Source organism: Gavialis gangeticus, unplaced genomic scaffold (genome assembly GCF_001723915.1).
Source record: "Gavialis gangeticus isolate Ggan-Ray unplaced genomic scaffold, GavGan_comp1, whole genome shotgun sequence".
NCBI lineage: Eukaryota > Metazoa > Chordata > Crocodylia > Gavialidae > Gavialis > Gavialis gangeticus.
In genome coordinates, this window is record NW_017729029.1 from 64,253,157 (window position 1) to 64,272,569 (window position 19,413).

Here is a 19,413-nt window from a genome sequence, read left to right on the forward strand (position 1 = left end):
ATGCGAGTTTCAGACTGGGAATGTAAAGACTGACAGTTTGTAATATGCATTTCATTAACAATTTTGCCATAGCAACAATGTGGATTTGCTCTCTGGCATCATCACTACTTTTTACACAATCTAAATTCACAAGGACACTCAAACAGAATTTCTCTGACTAGGATGATTCTTCCATAGGTATCTGCAGTATCTGAAAATGTACCAGTTACATTTCAGGGCTCCCTGAGGTACATGAGCTGAGAAATCTGTTCAACATATTAGGGCTTTTTTTAATTAGTAATCTGTTCATATTAGAAATCTGCTCAAACATAGTAGGGCTTTTTTTTTTAATTCCATTTTCACATCTTGAGTTAATCTTAGGCTCCCTGCCTCAAGTTCACTTCAACCGGCTAACACATGTTAAAATACAATGTGTCCTATGCAGAAGTGTTAGCTTTCACATTTAAAAACCATTCCTCTTTTTTTCCCTAGCACAGGCAGTGAATGGGTATGGGATAGTGTTCAGAGTGTATCTGTGCTATTGAAACAATTAATGAAATCTAAAATGATAACAGTTTTAGCCTCAAAACTAATGAAGAAGGCCAAAGAGATTTGAGATTCAAGTAGTAGATATGGTTACAGGCAGTGACAAAACAAAAGGAAAATAAGGAGAAGAAAAGAAATCAATTACTGTAACAGGAAAAGATATGCTAGTAGCTGTGGAAATGTTAATTCCTCTGTAATAAATGTTTCTGACTAGGACCCTTTTCACCACTGTTCCAGATCATTTAGTCCAGCACCAATCAACATAACAGAATAGTGCTTAACATACAAAAAATTCCTTTTAGTGAATTATGTGCTGCTATAGGAAATAATTTCTGTTCTGCAGATTCCTATGCTTTAGCTAATCACTGACTTCCTACAAAGAAATTGTGTTTATACATTTTACTTGCTTCTTACCAGAAAAAACCCTCTAATCGTTGTTCAAGCTGCAACAAATGTTTAGTTTTTCAGATATTTATTTCAATGAGACAATTCTCCAGTAACAGGTTTAAAAAAAAATCCTGAGTGTATCAATAATAATTCTCTAGAGTTCTCATTATTCTGGGTAGCGGCTGACAGATCAGGGCAGACATGTGTCAATGCACACACCCCAGTTTTAGTCTGCCACAGGACACAGAAACAGGAGCCTTGAGAGTAAACAAGAAGAGACTGTATGTTCTCTGAAACTTTTCCCCCTATCCCTGCTTTGGATGATGTGTGTATGTGTGTGTATCAGAGAGACAGAGAGCACAAGCAAGGCTATAGGAGAGTAAGTGAGGAAGCAGGGATAGGGGAGGAAGCTTGCTTTCCAGTCTGCTGAAGGTTGTCAGGCACAGAACTTGCAACCACCACTATAGTTTGTGCAATTTAGAAAACAGCATTCATTGACTCTTAATTCAGTTCCTGTGCGGCAGATATGACTTCTGGCTACTGCTTCTACATAGTCTTGATTATTGGAACAAATTGTAAGTACACCTAACATTTTCTATATGATTTACTACATTGCAGAATAGATATATAAGCTTCAATAACAGGGTTTTAAAACAAGAATGCATTTAATGTCATCATTTTGCTTCACAACCTTTTCTGACAACTTATGTCAATTCTTTGTATATTAAAATATTGTAGTTTTATTGTTACTCAAGCTAGTTGTAAAGAAGGCTAGAATTTGATCTGTTTTTTGTACTCGTGGATATGGTAGTCATTATCACTAATTAGGTGGGTTGATATTTTTTTTAAAGGAAAAAAAAGCATTCTTTAAATATTGGAGAAAGGGGTTGCGTTTGAAATGAAGGCTTCAGGTGGTACATCTGTACTTCCTGTACATTTTTAATGGAGACTTTTATAATATTGAAACATTTCAAAAGTACTGATGATCTACATTTTAGATGCCTTCAGTTCACTAATTTATAGTGAAACTATATTGTTAGCATGGAACATTTTTGTTATTGCTCAAAAGACAACTTTTTCACTTACTAAGGACCCTCACTCATTATTCAATATTATAAACAGCCTCCTTTATAAAATGGAGATTTTTTATATTACATTGGTTGCCCATGAAATGTTAATCATTTTACAGTGGTGAGTGTTGTGTTTGGTTTCAACTGATCTTCTCTGATCTTTGACAGAGTCTTAGTGGCTGTTTTTTCATTCAGTTTTAAAATTCTGTTTTAAAGTACTGCATTCCACTTAGGTAAAACTGTTTCCAAAGAGTTACAAGTCCTGTAGGATGGTCATTTCCATTTCTTTAGAAATAGAAAAATAAAGTTTTCCTGGAGAGAAAAATCTGCTTCATAAATTAAAAGGGTATATGAATCATGTTATAATAACAAAAAAACCCATTGTATTTGGATTGTAATACTGACAGCAGTAATAATTTGTGTACTTTACTATATAATTTGGACTGCAGTCTTTTTCCAGTTATTAAGCAAGACACCGAATTTTCTTTTTAAGTTTCTCTATTTCATAGTACAGGCTTTTCTTGTATAAAATTGGAACTCCTGTTGAAATGTACAGCTCCTGAAACCTAAATCCAGATATTATACAAACAAAATGATTTATAAAAATGGTTGGCGTACCAAAGGACAGTTCATCCGGATCAGATAGGGCTAAGTTCTCCCATCCTCACTTACATTGAGCATTACCTTACTCTTCATGTGGCTCTATTTAGATCAATCTTTCCTGGAATTATGTAGGTGTGACATTCTACTCAATGGTTAACAAGACCCTGTATTCTTCAGTTTGATAGCTTACTTCAGGGGAAGTTTTGAGCATAAAAGAACTGAGCTCCACTTCAGACTCTTGTGTAATATACTTCATGGATCTTTATGGCCTGATCCAAAGCCCTCAGTCTTGGTAAAACTCCTCCAGAGTGTTTTAGATGAACTCCATAGCTTGTAACATTTGAGGATGCAAAAAAATGTAGTACTGTTGTGTGATACTAATTTTTAGAATTAAATGGAAAATAATCACATGTAATTTGATCTGTAGTGGCCTGTAAGCAGTGTGTTTTATCTTTAGTACAGTATTAATTTGTGTAGTTACTTTTAAAAGTAACAAATGAAAAAAAAAAGCAGGAGAAATAAAAATAAAAAAAAAATTCCTGTGGGTTGGGGTTGGACCTTCCACATAATTGTTCTTAAGCTCAAAACAACAGGAAGAAAATTCAAACATTAACATAAAACACATCTATAATAGCTGACATCAATCCTATGCAGAACAAGAGTTCTAATGTATTTAAATGTAAGCTGAAAAATTGAAGCCTTACTGCAAAATGGGAGTATAAATCAGGACACTGATGTGATTGCTGGTCTTCTAGTACTTTAATTATAGTGGCAATTTACCTGAGGTGCTTATTAGCTTACCACGTGTAGCCTAGAAACATTTACAGGAAAACCATATGTCTATATGTATTAATCCACCTATATAGTGTTTATCTTCTGTCATGTTTTCCCTCTCCAGATATCTGCATTTTTAACTCATTTCTTTCTGAATACTCAGTTGCAAAGCCTATCTTCAGTACTCTGTTTCACCCAAGAATTCATTCCCCACTTAGTAAAATTTCTCCTAACCTCCTTTAGCATTCAGCTCTTTGTTAAAAACACTTTTGTTTAGTTACTTTCTCAAGGTCTTCCAGAATTTTAAATACCTAAATTGTCGCTTCACATTTACAGGCTTGCAAATTTCAGTCACATGATATTAGTCTAGGCAAGACATGCTCAGCTATTTAGTATTTAAATAAGCATGATTTATGCCATTTTAATGCTGCTTGGAAACTAACTTGTTATCTATTATTGGAAAGTAAGAGTAAGTTCAGGTACAGTTTTCCTATCCCACTCCCATTTTAAGATTTCTCCCAATGCTAAAATTATTATTGTTTGGCCTATCCAAATTGTTATCCGTCAGACAGACAGGGATACATACACACACACTTTGAAGCTAATTCTCTGATTTTAAATCCTTCCTAAAGGTTTTCACATCAGCATAGCTATACTAGAAAAGATATACTATCAGTCTTTCCCTTGTGGATGTGAATTTATACTGGCAAGAATTTGGGGGGTTTATTTTCTGTGCTGGGATTGTTTAAAACACTTTCCCAAGCAAAATATTCTATACCCGTGGTTGTCAACTGGGGATGCATGTACCCCTAGGGGTACTTAAAAAGGTCCTAAGGGGTTTGCCAACCTAATATGGCCGATAAATGCCATATGTATGCATGTAGCTGCAGCTGCAGCACAGCATGCAGGTGGCCAGGAGAGTAGTTGGGTCTGGCTGGTAAGTGTGTTGTGAGGAAACGGGCCAGTGGGGGAGGCAGATCGATGCCCCAGCAGTAGGGGAGGGAGTGGAGCTGGGGCTGGGGCCAGGGACAGGGCTGCACCGGGCTCTTCCCAGCAGGGGACTGGTCCAGGCTGTACTTGGGGCCGGGTGGCAGTGGGACTATGGGAGGGGCCCCCCCGAATTCACCACAGCCCCTACCCATAGCCCCCTCCCAGTACTACCACCACCCACCCCAAGTGCAGCCCAGCCCAGCCCAGCTCCCACTAGGAAGAGCCCAGCATTGGCCCCAGGCCACAGCGACATTCCACCCTGCCCCACAGAGATCCAGGGACACATGCCCCCCATGCCCTTCCAGGGTGCGTGCAGCAGCAGGAGCTACCACCCTCCCACACACACCTCCCACACAAGCCACTTGTGGCCTCGAGCAAGGCCGTCACAGTGAGGGAGGGAGTGGGGCAGGGGCTGGGCTAAATGCTGTTCAGCTGGGGCAGGGCAGGGTGCAGGACGGAGCTGTGGCTCATCCAGGGAGCACAGGGAGTGGGGGTGGCTCCCACACCTATGCACAACCCATGAGGGCATGGGGGGCATGTGCCCCCAGATCTGTGTGGGGTGGGGTGGCTGCCACTGTGGGGCTGAACTGGGGTCTTTCTGGTGGGGGCTGGGGTAGGCTGTGCTTGGGGTGGGCAGCAGCAGTGGCACTGGGAGGGAGGCTGCAGCCACTCCATGATTTGCCATAACCACCGTCAACCACTGTCTCCTCTGAGTGCAGCCTGACCCAGCACCAGCTGGGAACAACCTAGCATCAGCCCCAGCTGACAGTGACAGCCCGCCCCACTCTATGCACAGATCTGGGTCTACAGACCCCATGCCCTCCCAGGGTGCATGCACCAGCAGGAACCACCCCCCTCCCTACACCCCTGGCTCCATCCTGCACTTTGCCCCGGCTGTCCAGCCCTAGCCCCACTCTCTCCCTCACCGCAGGGGCCTCAATCAGCCCCATCCCTTAAAAACACAAAAAAAATATAAAGGGGTACATGAGCTGGAACTTTGAGAAAGAAGGGGTACACTTGTTAAAAAAGGTTGAAAACACCTGATCTATACTAACAAAAGGACTTATTTGCTGGCACAATTGCATCTAATCTTGGATTTTTGCTCAGAGAGCTTTGTTGTTTGGAAATGTAAAAAAGAACCCCTCTTCAAATGAGCTAACTTGGGTATTGGTAGCAGTGTAAATGTTTTGCTAGCCCAGTTAAAGCTAGTGTGGATAGGTCTACTTGAGTTAGTGTCCTCACTGTAGACATACCTTCAAATTAATTTATTTTAACAAGAGTTCCAGGAAAGACTTCTGCTCCCTTTCATGATATTCTGACTATTTAATTATACAAATTTACACTATTAATTTAATATTATGAACTATAGAAGTAGAAGGGATCATGACATTAAAATGATTTCAAAACAATGATGGAAAAGAGTTACAAGATCTACATAGATAATTGCTTATGCCATGTGTTTTCTGCATTAACTCTAGTTCTTTTTGTATACCTTCTCTTACAAAAACCGTCCTATTGTCTAACTTAAGGCCACATCTCTCCTTAGATCTCCTCCTCCGCCATCTCATTTTTCCTTTTTCCCTTCAATATAACATAAGCCTTTACTCCTACAAAAAGAAAAAATTATTCAAGACTGCCTGAAATTTGTCAGCTACTTTGTATGCCTCATACACTTACAACAGTTGTTTTCAAGGACAGGTTTTTATGCCAAACATATTTATTCAAATAGCCTAATATGCAACTCTAGCAAGAAAGCCATCCCAAATCATCTGGAGAAGTAAAGTTCATAAACTGTGCCAGTGTTATTCTCCTGCTTTAGTTGATTTGTAACAAATAGAAGGCTGCTTCTGAATCTATAAATATTTCCACTTTCCCATTTATCTCCTTTGGGCAAGCTGACAAATTGCTGCATAGAATATTATTGGGTAGCTTCTGGCCTTCACTTAAGCAGTTTCCTTCTTCTTTAATTCAAGTCTAAAAGCAGGGATGAAAGCCATCTTTGTGTTGTAATTATTTAAAATTGATAATTTGCATCAATTATCCAGATGGAAGTGACAGATTAAGACATGCAGAACTTTAACCATCATGGCTTGAATCTTCCACTCTGTGTATCTGCCTCTGGTGCAAGGTTCGTTTTTTGGGTTTGTTTGTTTGTTTGGAAACTCTAAGTCAGATCAGTTCAATCTTTTTCAGAAATTGAGGCCTAGGACTTGTATAATTTTCCCCATATTAGGAAATTCCAACAGTCTTGGACCTCAACTTTTGAATCAGGAGTTTGACTTTTGGCAAGAAGCAGCACTTGTGTATAGGGTGGGCTTTTTGCCATCTCTATGAAAATCCCCAATTTTGGTTAGTTTTTAAGCCTTCAAGAAAAACCCTGCAGTTCATACATGTTAAATAGAGGCTTCTTTGGCTTCTGCAATCAGTCTACCAATTCTGTCCTCATTGAATGTGTATGAACCTCTGTTGGCTCTGGAACAGATGAGATTCCACACATACCAGAATGAATGAGCACATATCATCCCCTCATATAGCTCCTAGTGCTTATGATACTCAGTAATAATGTGGACCGAAGGCACTTGAAGGAGATCCTAGTTATCACTAACGCAGTCCCAAATATTTCTGCTTAACAACACATTGGCCTTCTATGCCTGAAGGGATAAAGCTCTTAAAGGTAAAAATCCCTCCTCCTCCTCCTCTGCAACCAAATATATTGTACCAGCCAGACAGGATTAAACCAAGAGTTTCCCTTCAATGGCTCTCTCAGCTGTTTTAGATATAGATGGCACAAGACACTAAGTGAAAGTGGAGACCCTGTCTCTCCTATGCTGTCAATGACTAGCCAACAGCAACACTAACTGTGACTGGGCACCACCATGGAGAAGACCGGTATTAAACTTGAATGCAGAGGACCAAACCCAGAGTGAGACAGGAAGGAAAGGAACACAGTAGGGTGGCCTGGTGAGACTGGCATTGAAGATGTGGGGAGAAAAAGTGGACTGGAAGTGGTTAGGGAAGAGGACTGGAGAAGAGGCTTAGCTAGGTAAGGAGGAAAGAATAGGACTGGAAAAAAGAGAGAGGCTACGGAGAAGGCTGTGATTGATTGGGAATGAAAGCCAGGCTGGGAAAGAGGCTGGGAACCTATGAGAGGAAAGCAGATAGGAGCAGAAGCCAGTGACAAATATTGAGACTGGTGAGAAATTAGGGGACAGAAGGCTGATTACCAGCAACTAGTGTGGAGCAAGGCTATGACACCGAACTGCAGAAGGGACTGAAGGGAAAACTGAGAATGGATAAGGAGCTAGTTTGGAAGAGGGGGTGACTAAAACAAAGAACTGAGAGAAGAGAGAGATTGGACAGAGGTGGCAAGAGTTGGATAGGGTATATGGAGATGATGAGTTGGATTGGAAGGGCTAATTGGCTGGGGAAGAAGGGAGATAGACAAGAAGAAAGGGGCTGCACTCTGGCCCACCCTAGTCCAACTCTACATCAGAGGGAAGAAAGCACTATGAAACCGAAACAAAATTACCTTCTAACCCCCATAGGCATGTAACTAACCAAGAACCATGACGTTTGACTATAATCATTATCTATATACATACAGGTTTCCCTCGATTTATGCAGGTTCTTTATATGTGAATTCACCCCTTTGTGATAAGCATATTTAGACCCATAATTTGTTATTTGTGAGGTAAATATATGTTCGTACACATAAATGTTATAGGGGATCAGCATAGATGCCCTCCCACCCAAGCAGGTAATTCTGTGAGGGGAAAGGACCATGGCCCCACTCACTCCAGCCCTGGCTGCAGCGGCCCCGGGAGCAGCCAACACCAACTGCCTGCAACAGAGCACGGCACAGCCCAGGAGCAGAGGTGAATGGGGACAGGTGGAGCACGGTGCAGCCCAGTGCCTGCAGGCAGCTGGCGCCAGCCGGTCCTGGTGCCGCTGCAACCAGGGCTGGGGTGAGTGCTGCTCTGTTCTCTCTGCTTTGCTGCCTTTTGCAGTCCCCGGAGTGGCACCTCTTCCCTAGTCCCAGCCTCACTCCTTCCTTCCCTCCCTCACCACCATGGGAACTTATCCCTATTCACTGCATTGTAAAGTGGGTTCGCTTTATGTGAATTTGATTTATGCGCCGTTCTCCAGGAGTGCTCGTACCACATAAATCAAGGGAAACCTGTAGCTGTAAGTGTTACGAGTATGTTGAGGGCAAAGCAAAAGATTTCATTCTGTTCATAGCACATAGAGGAATAAAATGAACTTGGATCTCATGTGAGCCAAGGAATTTCTCAATGAAGGGTATTCAAATATAATAAAGATATTCAACCTTGCCTTAAAGCTCCAAGCATCCACGAATCCTCCATCTCCAGTAGTCAGGTCTTCCAATATTTGATCACCCTGACTGTCAAGAAATTACATTTTATTTTAAGATTGAATTTGTGCAACATGAACTACCAGCCTCTAGATACATCCAAGCATTGTGTGCACACAGACACACACACATATGTATAGGCACTTCTCAGCGCAGGGTTAGGTGTTTGTTTATAGTGCTGCAAAGTGCCTCAGCCCTTTGTACAACCACAAAATATAGCACTATAGAGGTGTACAAGCAGCATTCAAGTCCCCTGGCTGGAGAGCTACAAATTCACTTCAAAGGTGATCTTTCCAGCTAGTGGATAGCAGGGGGCTGCTCCCCATGGGAGCCTGATCACTAGTAGCCCATCCACCCCCCAGCTGGAGAAAGGGGCAGACTGTCAATGATGAGCTGGCAGCTGCTGAAAAGCAGCAACCCAGCTGCCAAAGACAGTCTCCACTGCCTGCTTTCCTCACCCCTCCAACCCAGTAGTGCCAAGGAGCCATGCAGCTGCTGTGGCTACAACTGTAACAGAGTTGCCCCTGAAGGAATTGCCACCATCATTTTGCTGCTGTTTTAAAAGCCCCTGCAAGAGCCAGGGTTCTTAAAACATCGGTGGCAATTCCTTCAGGAGCTGTGCCAAGCAGCCTTGCCCAGTTTTGCCAATTAGCTAATCAGGGGAACTTGGCAGGGGCACAAACACTGCAGCTAGGAAAGTTGCAGCAGGAAGGTCTCAGCAGGGCTCACTGACAGTCTCCCTCCCCTCTCTTGGATCAGGGAAGAGTAAGCAGAGGACTGTGGGATCCTGGGGGTGCACATAGCACTACATGTAACTGTATAGGCATTACACATCGTGCTAGAAAACTGAGGCATTTCTCTTGAAAGTGCTGTTATTTCGCAGGACTTTGCAGTGCTAGAAATAACTTGACCAATTGTGCACTCACTTTTTTGCAGAGCTACAAAGGTGTATATAGTGCTACAATATAATGCCTGTCCATAGCCTTAGCCTTTTCTTTTGATAGCATAAGTTGAACTCCGCCCTTTTCAAAGACTCATTTTCCAGCTCCCAAGTCATTTTTTATTTTCCTCCTTTGAACTTCCTTTTACATGTATTAAAACATAACTTTTTAAATCGTGACTGTTTAACAAAGGAATCCAGATCACTCTGTATACAGTAATGGTCTTCAGTATTTTCTGCCTTCCCAATCTTTGTCATCTGTAATTTTTACCAGCAAATAGTCTATTTCATTACCTAGAGCACAAATCTAAGACAGATAGCAGAGGACCAAAAAACTGTGCCTGGAAAACTCTGCTGGGAATAGCTCCATCTACTGATATTTTTGAGATGTGTCCATGAGCCAGCTTTTTAATCTATCTAATGTATGTCCTTTTAACTCAATGTAGTTCAAGTATTTAAATCCAAAATCTTATTGATACTAAAATATTATGTCAATTGCTTTTGAAAGAAATCCAAGTATATTTTATCAACACAGTAGATTTTATTAACCATAACTGTAATCCTGTTGTTTAAAAACAAAAAAGATAATAGGTTTGTTCAACAGGACTTACCTTCCATAAACAATGTTGCACAAAATGAATTGCATTTTAGCCTCTTACAGTGTTATTAATTAACTATTCTGTTGTTTTATCCAGGATGGTGGCAAGTTAAGCAGCCTCTAATTCCCTGGAAATCTCTTCCACTTTTTTTCATTATTGTTGTGATGTTTGTAATCTCCTAAGGTGCATACAGAAATTCAGAAGGTTAGATCAAGTAAAATATGGGCACCCAATCTAATTCAGTTGTCCCACATCTGGACCTTATACTTAGATCCCTAGTTAGGTCGAATCAAGTGCTGAAATGTACCAATGTTCCCCAAAGGGTAGACTGGGTCAAAAAATGGCTGGCCTGATCCAACTTTAGTTCACCCAAGAGGTGCACTGTTAGATAAGGCATAGTTAGACCACTCCTACTAAACATCTGTACATGTTCAGAGCACAGTCCCCGGGCTGAGAAAGCCCAGCTGTTCGCCCCAGCTCTGGGACTCTTATTTTCCTACCCCCTCCCCCACCACTGCGCTATTTTTATCCCCCCCTCTGAACCCTCTCCCCACCTCCAGACAGACAATAGCCCCCAGAGACCAGCTAGTCCCCTGAACCCACCAAACCCCACCCAAACCCACCAAACAGCCTGGGTGCTGGTTTAACCAGTGTTTACCAGTGCTGGGAGCCTGATTAAAGTAAGTCAGGGTGGGGGGAGAGGCACGAAGATCATGGGGGTAAGGGTTGGTCCATGGGGGAGTTGTTTGTCTGGGGGTGGGGCTCTGGGGGACTAGCTTTTACATGTTTGAATTTGCAATCTAATTAATGTTTTTTTAACATTTTATGTAAAGACTCTCAAAGTACTTAACATTAAAGATTTCGGTATTCTCAGCTGGAGGTTATATTTTCTGATGTTATCTATCCTTAGTCACTTTTATTACTTCGTGTCAGCAGAGCATATTAGAACAGCAGCTTGAACTCAGTCTAAATCAGGATCCCACTGCACTAATCATTGTTCTGAAAGTCCCTGCCTTGTACGGCTTATGCTGAAAACAGGCAAGACAGAGGGTAAGTGGGGAATCAGTCATAGCAAGGTCTAGTTACCTGCCTGAATTGACATAATAGAGGCAGGATTAGACTCCGTGTCTCCTTACTCCAGTGTTGTTCCCTTCCCACTATGACTCACTGATCACCTTCTCTCTTCTTTTTTAAATACGTTTCAAACAAAATTAAAGGACCCTAATCCACTGGACTATTTCAGAAATAATCTTGTTGATTTACAACATCAGGTACCATGGTGGTTTTATTTTACAGGTAAACCAGGGGCACAGTAACTTTAAATGATTATTTTCAGCTATATTAATCAAAAAGTATGCTAGCACTTACAGATAGTCCTTTTTGTTTAAAGGAATTTTTTTAAGCCTAGTGAGAGCTGAGATCATTTGTTTGTTACTACACCCTAAAGGAGATGAGCATGATCTGGGGTTTCATACTGTATTTACTCCCATGAACCCTTTTCCCCAAAATCAGCCCTCTTAAATTGGGTTGATGTCTTAAGTGGGGAGGCTGATCTTCTTTTCTGGAATACAAGCATGAAGATGCTGTGTTGCAAATGGCTTCCAGCTTCTCTCTCAGCAAGCAAGCAGGAGGGGTGGAGTCCAGTGTTAAAACTTTTACAGATGCTCTGAACTGTAACAACAGTTTGCAACACAGCCTCTCCATGAAAAAGCCAGTTATAGGCCATGACTCTGGAAAAATCATTTTTGTATATTCTGCCCTCCAAAAACAAGAAGTGTTTCTTATTTGGGGGTATGTGGGAAAGTACCGTATTACATTCATGTTCTCAGTTTGTTTCTTTTATACCATATCCATTCTCTTGTTATATTTTGTTTATATACACCTCCCCAACGTAAATGAGAAGAGTTAGCAAGCTTAGTTTATAAAAATTAACCAATTAGCATATCTGGCAATTTTAACACTGGTTAATCAGTTAATGGCTTTTATTTCTCATTTAGAATGTAGTTATGCCAGCCCCAATGTTTTTAGTAGTGGCCTTGACCAATTATAGGTTTTTGGTTTGGGGTTGGTTTATGCAACTTCATTGCATCTGTTTGTTATCTTAAACTTTTTGGGGGGGCGGACAGGGTGCTGGATTTTTACTTTGTACAAACTCTTATACAAAACTCACTCCTAACAACTTTTATCTCTACATATATACCTATATCTATAGATACAGGTATAGATATGAACTATTCATTATCTTCCTCTCGTGAGCTGTAAAATTGTACCTTTTATTGTGACAAACTACTGACCACAACGTTCATCTGTCTTATAACCAGAATCAGGGTTATTCTTTCCATAACACCATGCTTTTTTATTCTTTTCAGTTATAATAAGCTTCTTCAGTTTCATGATCATCCCTCATTTATGTCTTTGTCAAAGTAAGTCTGCAATGCTTAAAACAACTGTGCTTTTTTTTTCTTCAACAACAGCTTCAAAATATAACCCCCTACAAAGTTGTTTCAGCGGGTTCAGTCACGTTTTTTTCAGACACAACTGTTTTCTCCATTTAAAAACAAATTTATGAAGAAATACACTCTGCATAAAATAGTATTACGTTTATATATTTTTCATGATAATGTGTATAATAAAGCCTATGCCAAAGCCATAGATGGATGGATTTGTTCCAATAATTTACAGATTCTTTCCCCCACTTATGGGTTCTGAGTTTCCGTTTGTCTCCCTCACTTTCCTACTCAGCCATTGAATGGTCTCCCAAATTGGTGGAAATCTTTGCATTCTTCAGGATCAATCAATAAGTGTTTCCAATGCATTAATTTATGTTCAGTACACTAATGGTGCTGTGTTTCATTGACTAGGTTTAATGCGCAGCAGAAGGAAAGGCATATCATGTACATTTTTTCAACATTTTGAAAATATAATGCCATAGTTATGAAGGCTGTCCTTTAGTTTTCACTTGAATCTAATTTTTCCCACACCCTTACTACCCCAGGCCTATATAACAGGTAATTGAAAACAAAGGTATAGAATTGATATAAGTGAGACCAAAATAGGTTTTATAAAATTCCTGTTAGAAATTCTGTTTCATGGGGCAGACTTTTAAATCAAAAGAAATGATCTAACTATTTAAAGTTTGGTGATGCTTTTGGTTTTTGTTACAAGTTGAACCTAGCCCTCCTTCCATGGACGAAAGATTGCAAAATTTCCATTTTGGATTCGGGCCAACTGTAGTGCATTCTGGGGCTTTGTTGCTGTGGTCATGAACAAAGACACCATTGTATGAGGTGCTGTATAAAACACAGCATGAAAAGATCATTCCTGCCCCAACAAGTTTGCAGTCTCAGTGAAGTTATAGGGGTAAAACCTCTGACAAGTTTTAGACTGTAAAGCAGATGTACAAAGATAATGGGAATCTTTCAGTGGTATAGAGCCAGTGTCCCATAGAATTAATTAGATACTATAGTATCTGTGGTATAGCTCATAACAAAGTAATGTTTATGTGAGATACAAACTTGGCTTGCAAAAGTTAATGGGTATATGCTGGACCTTTTCAAAGTCTTGTGCTTTTTAAATCAGAATATTACCGAGCCATGAAAAAATGAAGTGTCTAATTTTACAAATACATACTAAAATACAAAGGGATAACACAAGGGTAAACATAGGACATGAGCCACATTTGTTTTTAATAAATATGAAGACAAAAGCAGTGCAAAGGATTTCAGCCCACAAGGTATGGGGTCATATATTCATTAAAGCAACCATTTTGCAAAATTAAGGTACTCTTACAAAGAAATATAAAAACAGAGTGCCTATACTTATGAACATACATCTGGAGGAGTATGTGCTGATGCAGAAATAGTCCTTTAAGTCTTTTCATACATTTGCAAAGTAAGCTTCTAACAAATTTGTTCATGCCAGAAATTAAAAGGGAAAGTAAGAAATATTGCAGGAACTTCTAGTGAACGTGAAAAAGAGAACTATGAAACCAAAGAACGGGATGCCAGTGAGTTTGAAGTATGTGCAAGTATTACCTACTTCTGTAACAAAATCTGACAAGCTCAAATGAATACAAATTTACTCAGTATTACAGGCTTTGAGACTGTAGTTCTAGAAGAAAAGTCAGGAGGCTGACAGTTCCAAAATATAAAAACTTTGTAGTAGTAGAGCAAATAAATTAATAAGTATTATGGGATTCTGAAGAGAAGAACATTGTAGTATTATACAACATGAGATCAGTAATTCTAAGTGTGACTTACAGTACCTGCATGGCTATTGAGAAAGGTCCAAACCTTAATACCAACCTAGAAAGGAGGAGGAGCTAGACAAGGAAGAAGGTGAAGGGCAAAGTTGAGAGCTGTGAATGTAATGAGTTGCGAGTTCAATGATCTGTACCAGTGCTGTTCCTGCAAGGGCTACTGAATCATTAAAATGGCTTTTTCTGGTGCAGCTTGCTATGATCTTCTGCATTGTTTCAAAGGTGAATGCCTCTCCTGGTATAGTTGCCACCATCACAGCAGGGTGTATAATGGTCACAAGTTTTGCCCATAAAGGTGAGTCATTCTAGTAAATGCACAACCCTCCAGTTCTTCCCAGCACTTCCGCTGGTCCATATCTAACGGTGTTGCCAAAAGCATGAACTTTTTTTCCCCTGTTCTAGGTTCCAACGTATATTTTTTAATAAATCATGTAGTGCTTATATTTAAATGTTAATAACCTATTTGTAGCTAGAAATGATGCTAATAGCAACTCTTTTTATTATCCTTAATGACTATATCTATCCACTGCAATGTTAGCAGAATCATTTATAAAATCACTTACTGAACAACAACAACAACAATAATCCAGTGCACACTCTCACTGCTAAAGCAGCAATAAATCAAAGTATAAAAGGACCTTTTATTTGGAAATATGCTGACTGTCAAAGAACATGCAGGGAGTTAGTTTCTTTTCAAGCTATGCTATTCATTTCTTTGAATATTTTGAGAAGAGAGTGCTGCATATTTTTGTTCTTTAATAAACCGTCAAGGCTGTGACACCTTGAAAATGCTGTTTCCTTTCTTGTTCAATTGAAAGCAGCAGGATAATTCGGAATAGAACAAGGAGATCAATATATATATATATATGAAAGACTAAACTAAATAGTCATTCACTGCTAGATGTTACTACTATGGATAAACATGCAAGTCCAGGTAATGTAGAAAAAACTGTTTTATTGCAAACTTCATCTAATATTTTTTTACTCTGACATTGCCAATATTGGCTACCTCTATGGGGAAGTATACATGACCAATGTTTGGTTGTTTCTGTTCACCAAAAAAACTTCATAATTATGAATTTGTTTGATATCTGTGTTTTTTGGCAATTAAGAACTTACCATTATATTTTATTCATGAAGTGCTTCTTCAGTTACTCATCTTCAAAATTCATCATTCACGCTGTATGTTTGGCTGCTAAGTCTTGTGGTTTCTGTCTCTTGATGAATAACTTAGATTTCCTATGTAAGAAGAGTGCCTAAATCAATCTCTAAGGCATTGGGTTTCTTAGGAGGAATCAGAAAGTACTTTAGGGTGACACACTGTATAAATGACCTATGAAGTGTTTCTATTGTCTTGTACAAGATGAAGCATATTTATTTCATGCATGTGTCTCAGATTTGTACATTTTACTCTCTTAATTAAAAAGAGTAAAAGCGTGCATTCAGTTAGGTTCTATCACATTCCTAGCAAGCCTGGATGTCATTTCTCCCTTATGAGCTTTCTATGACCACTCCTCAGCACCTAAATACTCTGCAGCAGGGCTGTCCAACTGGTGGCTTTTGGGTGGTATCTGCCCCACAGAGGGCTTAGCTGCAACCCCCTGGTTCTCAGTCTATGCACTTCTCTCCCCATTGCTGTCCTGCTGACGACACCAGAGTCTCTGGGCTCCTCCTCTGTCCTCTAGTTTCTTCTGCTTGCCACCATTGCTAAGGACAATGTAACTTGTAGGACTGAAGGAACTGAAGGCTAGAGGACTTGGGCAAACCTGGGGACCTTGCAAGATGCAGAGGTGCCAATGCGGTGCAGCAGGGATCACCCTGCATGTGGCAAAAGGGGTCCATGTGGTGTGGCATGGGAGGAGCCATGCAACCTAGCATGTGGCCCATGAGCATGTGACTAGGGAATCTGTGGCTTCTGGCTACTCACAGCTGGACAGTCCTGCTCATTACTAACTGTAACAGAAAGCACTGGAGTCAATTGCTTCAGACCTTTCCATATAGCAAGAATAAAAAGTGACCACAACCAACATCAGATGACTAATGCCTGAATATAATTATAATTTTCAAATCAGCACTTCTGTTTAGCATACCTAGAACTTTTAAAGAAAGTATTCACAAATGCTGCAAAATATTTTCAGCACAAATAACTTATTTTGCCCAAAATTTTCAAATAATTGTCAGGTTAAGTGAACAAAAAGGTTGTGATATATTTTCTGACTAATAGAAATTGAATATTATTTAATTTGGGTGAATAACTTCCATTGAGTCCCAAAATCTTTCATTAAAAAAAGCATTTCAACAGAAAAATTTTACCACAACTTGTCTCACCAAATTACATGATATTATCAAAAAGTTAAAACGTAGCAAAGATAGAGAAATAGAAATACAGAGAAATGATATGGAAGTTTTACTTGGTACTGTATCTTAACCTTGGCTTTTCTTTTTGTATTGGCCAAAAAATAGTGGATGAAAAATTAAATTAATGATATTTTTATGTCAGCAATTGTTGAGAAAAAAGTTTATTAAATACAAGCAATTTGTCAAGGCTTTGAAGAGATTAGCCCCTTTGCACATTTCTAGTACAATGTATGTAAGTTTTCCTGTACTCAGGAAATGCAATGGCTTAAGAGTTAAGTACTAAAGACTTTCCATCTGAGAAGCCACTGGCATAAGTATGTTTAGCTGTAAATCCATTTTTTCGTGGATTATTTTCCAGTTCTTTTATAACCTGTTCATAATAAGAAATAGTTGTATTAGTGTCATTAACACTGGAAGGTATGTAAATATGCTATTTCACACAATAAAAAATACACAATTATTTCAATGAATAACCTATGTATATGGGGTAGCTGCTAATAAATGCTTGGATTGGGAGACACACAGGTCCCACTTATGCTGCTATGCATCAGAAATCACTCCAATTCAACCAGATTAGATGACTGCAAAATAGATAAGCAAATTCAGGATCAAGGGCTGTTTTGTTGATTATATCTAATCAGGCATTACATATATATTTGTTACTGTGCTACAATGCAGTCATTAAAACAAATACATCCAGAACTTGTTTTTAGCTCCATATTACATGTTCAAATTTGCAAAGACCATTTAATGAACTTTACTATCTCTAAATGATGTGCCCATTAGTTAAGTAGGTACATTGCTTAACAAAATTGCTGATTAGTTAAGTAATCAAACATGCAAAATACAAATTATAGTTTATTAAGTAATTTACAGCAAGTTTATTATTTGGAACAAACATAAAACCTAAATGTGCCTTATGCTGCTAATATATGTTAGTACAACATATTTTAAAGTATGGGACAGAACTGTTGAATATCCAAGCCACTAGTTGGTCTCAGTTACATAGATGAAATCGTAAAGATACCCGAATAATTTGCACCAAATAATTCATTTTTTTTATTTATTTTAGTACTTTTTTCTGTTCCCAGTTTGGCTGCAGAAATCATCATTTCCATTTTCATCGACATAAATTTTTAAGTAATGCTTTTTATGGAAATATCATCTGATGGTCTGATAACCTTCTCAGGGTACTGCAGGAACTGGCAGAAGAGATCTTGGAGCCATTGGCAATAATATTGACAGTGTTGTGGGAGATGAGCAAGGTTCCAGATGACTGGAAAAGAGCCAGCATAGTGCCCGTATTTTAAAAAGGTAGAAGAGGGGGCACAAGAAATTATAAATTGATCAATATGACTTCTATACCTGGGAAGATATTGGAAAAAGTTATAAAGAAGTCAGTCCATAAGCACCTGGAGGAGGAAAGGCTGATCGTGAGCAGCCAGCATGGATTTATTTGTTGCAGGGCACTAATATGTGCCTGCTCCTGTAAGAGTAGAAGCCCAGTCAGGGAGCCCTGCAAGCTAGGCAGGGCACCACAGCTGCTGGTCCTCTGAGCAACAGGCTAATGCGATAATTAGCCAGCATCTGCAGGCAGTCAGCTGACCAGAGGGAAACAGGGCCCTGGGAGCATATAAGCCCAAAGCTGGGACTAATAGGAGTTGTGTCTCTGGCCATTGCCTGGGGAAGGGGCTTCTGCATGGGAAAGATACCCAGAGACATTTGGTGGTCTGTTTTACTGCCTACAAGAATAAGACAGCTCCAGGAGCCCATTCAGGGCTAGGAGGTGTGCTATACTAGGGTAGAAGTTTGTCTTTTTAAAGGAGCAGAGTGTTGCCTCCATTGTTGTTGTTATGTTATAGCCCAGGGGCTTATGTTTATGTTGCTGTTTGAACCAGAGGTTTGGGATGGGGCTGTAAGGGGAGGTACAGAGGTTCTATTAGTGCCCACTGGAGGCGTGCAATTGCCATGAGCCCTGCTTGGAGCAGGCTTAAGGCTTGAGTAGTTAACAAGCTTGTCACAGGCAGTGAGTGCAAGGCATAGCAGACAGGGGCCAAGGGCCTGGTACCAGAGGGGCACAGCCAGACAAAGGCCAGGCAGCCTAGTGCCAGAGGGATTTTATTTGGTAAAGCTAGAAGAATTTAAAGATGGCTTTCCCCTGCCATTTTGGCGGGCCTTAAAATGATCCTAAAGGCACAATTAAAATGGATGTGACTAACCAGTAACAGCTGGTGAATCATACTATCTTGATTGATTTCATTGCTTGTAATTCTCCCTAATCAGCCCTATTATTTTGCATTTCCTATTTTGATCTATATTTATTTTCTTCATAAAGTGACAAGCAATTGTTAACTTATTGGTCCTCTAGCTCACAAAAAAGGGAAGACAACAATAGAATCCACACGTGAAGCATCTTTAGGATATTACTCTAAGGGCTGGGTACAGACATTCAGGGAAGTTAGGGGAAGGTCAGATCAAGTTAAAAATGGCCACGCATCTGAGGTAAGTCAGGATGGGATGCTAGCAAAGTGAGGGAT

The 19,413-nt window shown here is 39.8% G+C and overlaps 1 protein-coding gene across 4 annotated transcripts in view; it reads left to right on the forward strand.

Annotated features, from left to right (window-relative positions):
- Positions 1–1,115: 1,115 nt before the first annotated feature.
- The window catches only part of RXFP1 (relaxin/insulin like family peptide receptor 1), a 135,861-nt gene continuing 117,563 nt past the window's right edge, over positions 1,116–19,413 (forward strand). For 2 of the 4 annotated variants that reach the window (XM_019521704.1, XM_019521707.1), the window contains exon 1: positions 1,117–1,487. In XM_019521704.1, coding sequence (XP_019377249.1) covers positions 1,439–1,487 — 49 coding nt within the window. In that variant the 5' untranslated portion in view covers positions 1,117–1,438. Of the gene's footprint in view, positions 1,488–19,413 lie in introns of all 4 variants that reach the window. The other 2 variants (XM_019521705.1, XM_019521708.1) reach the window with 2 other exon arrangements.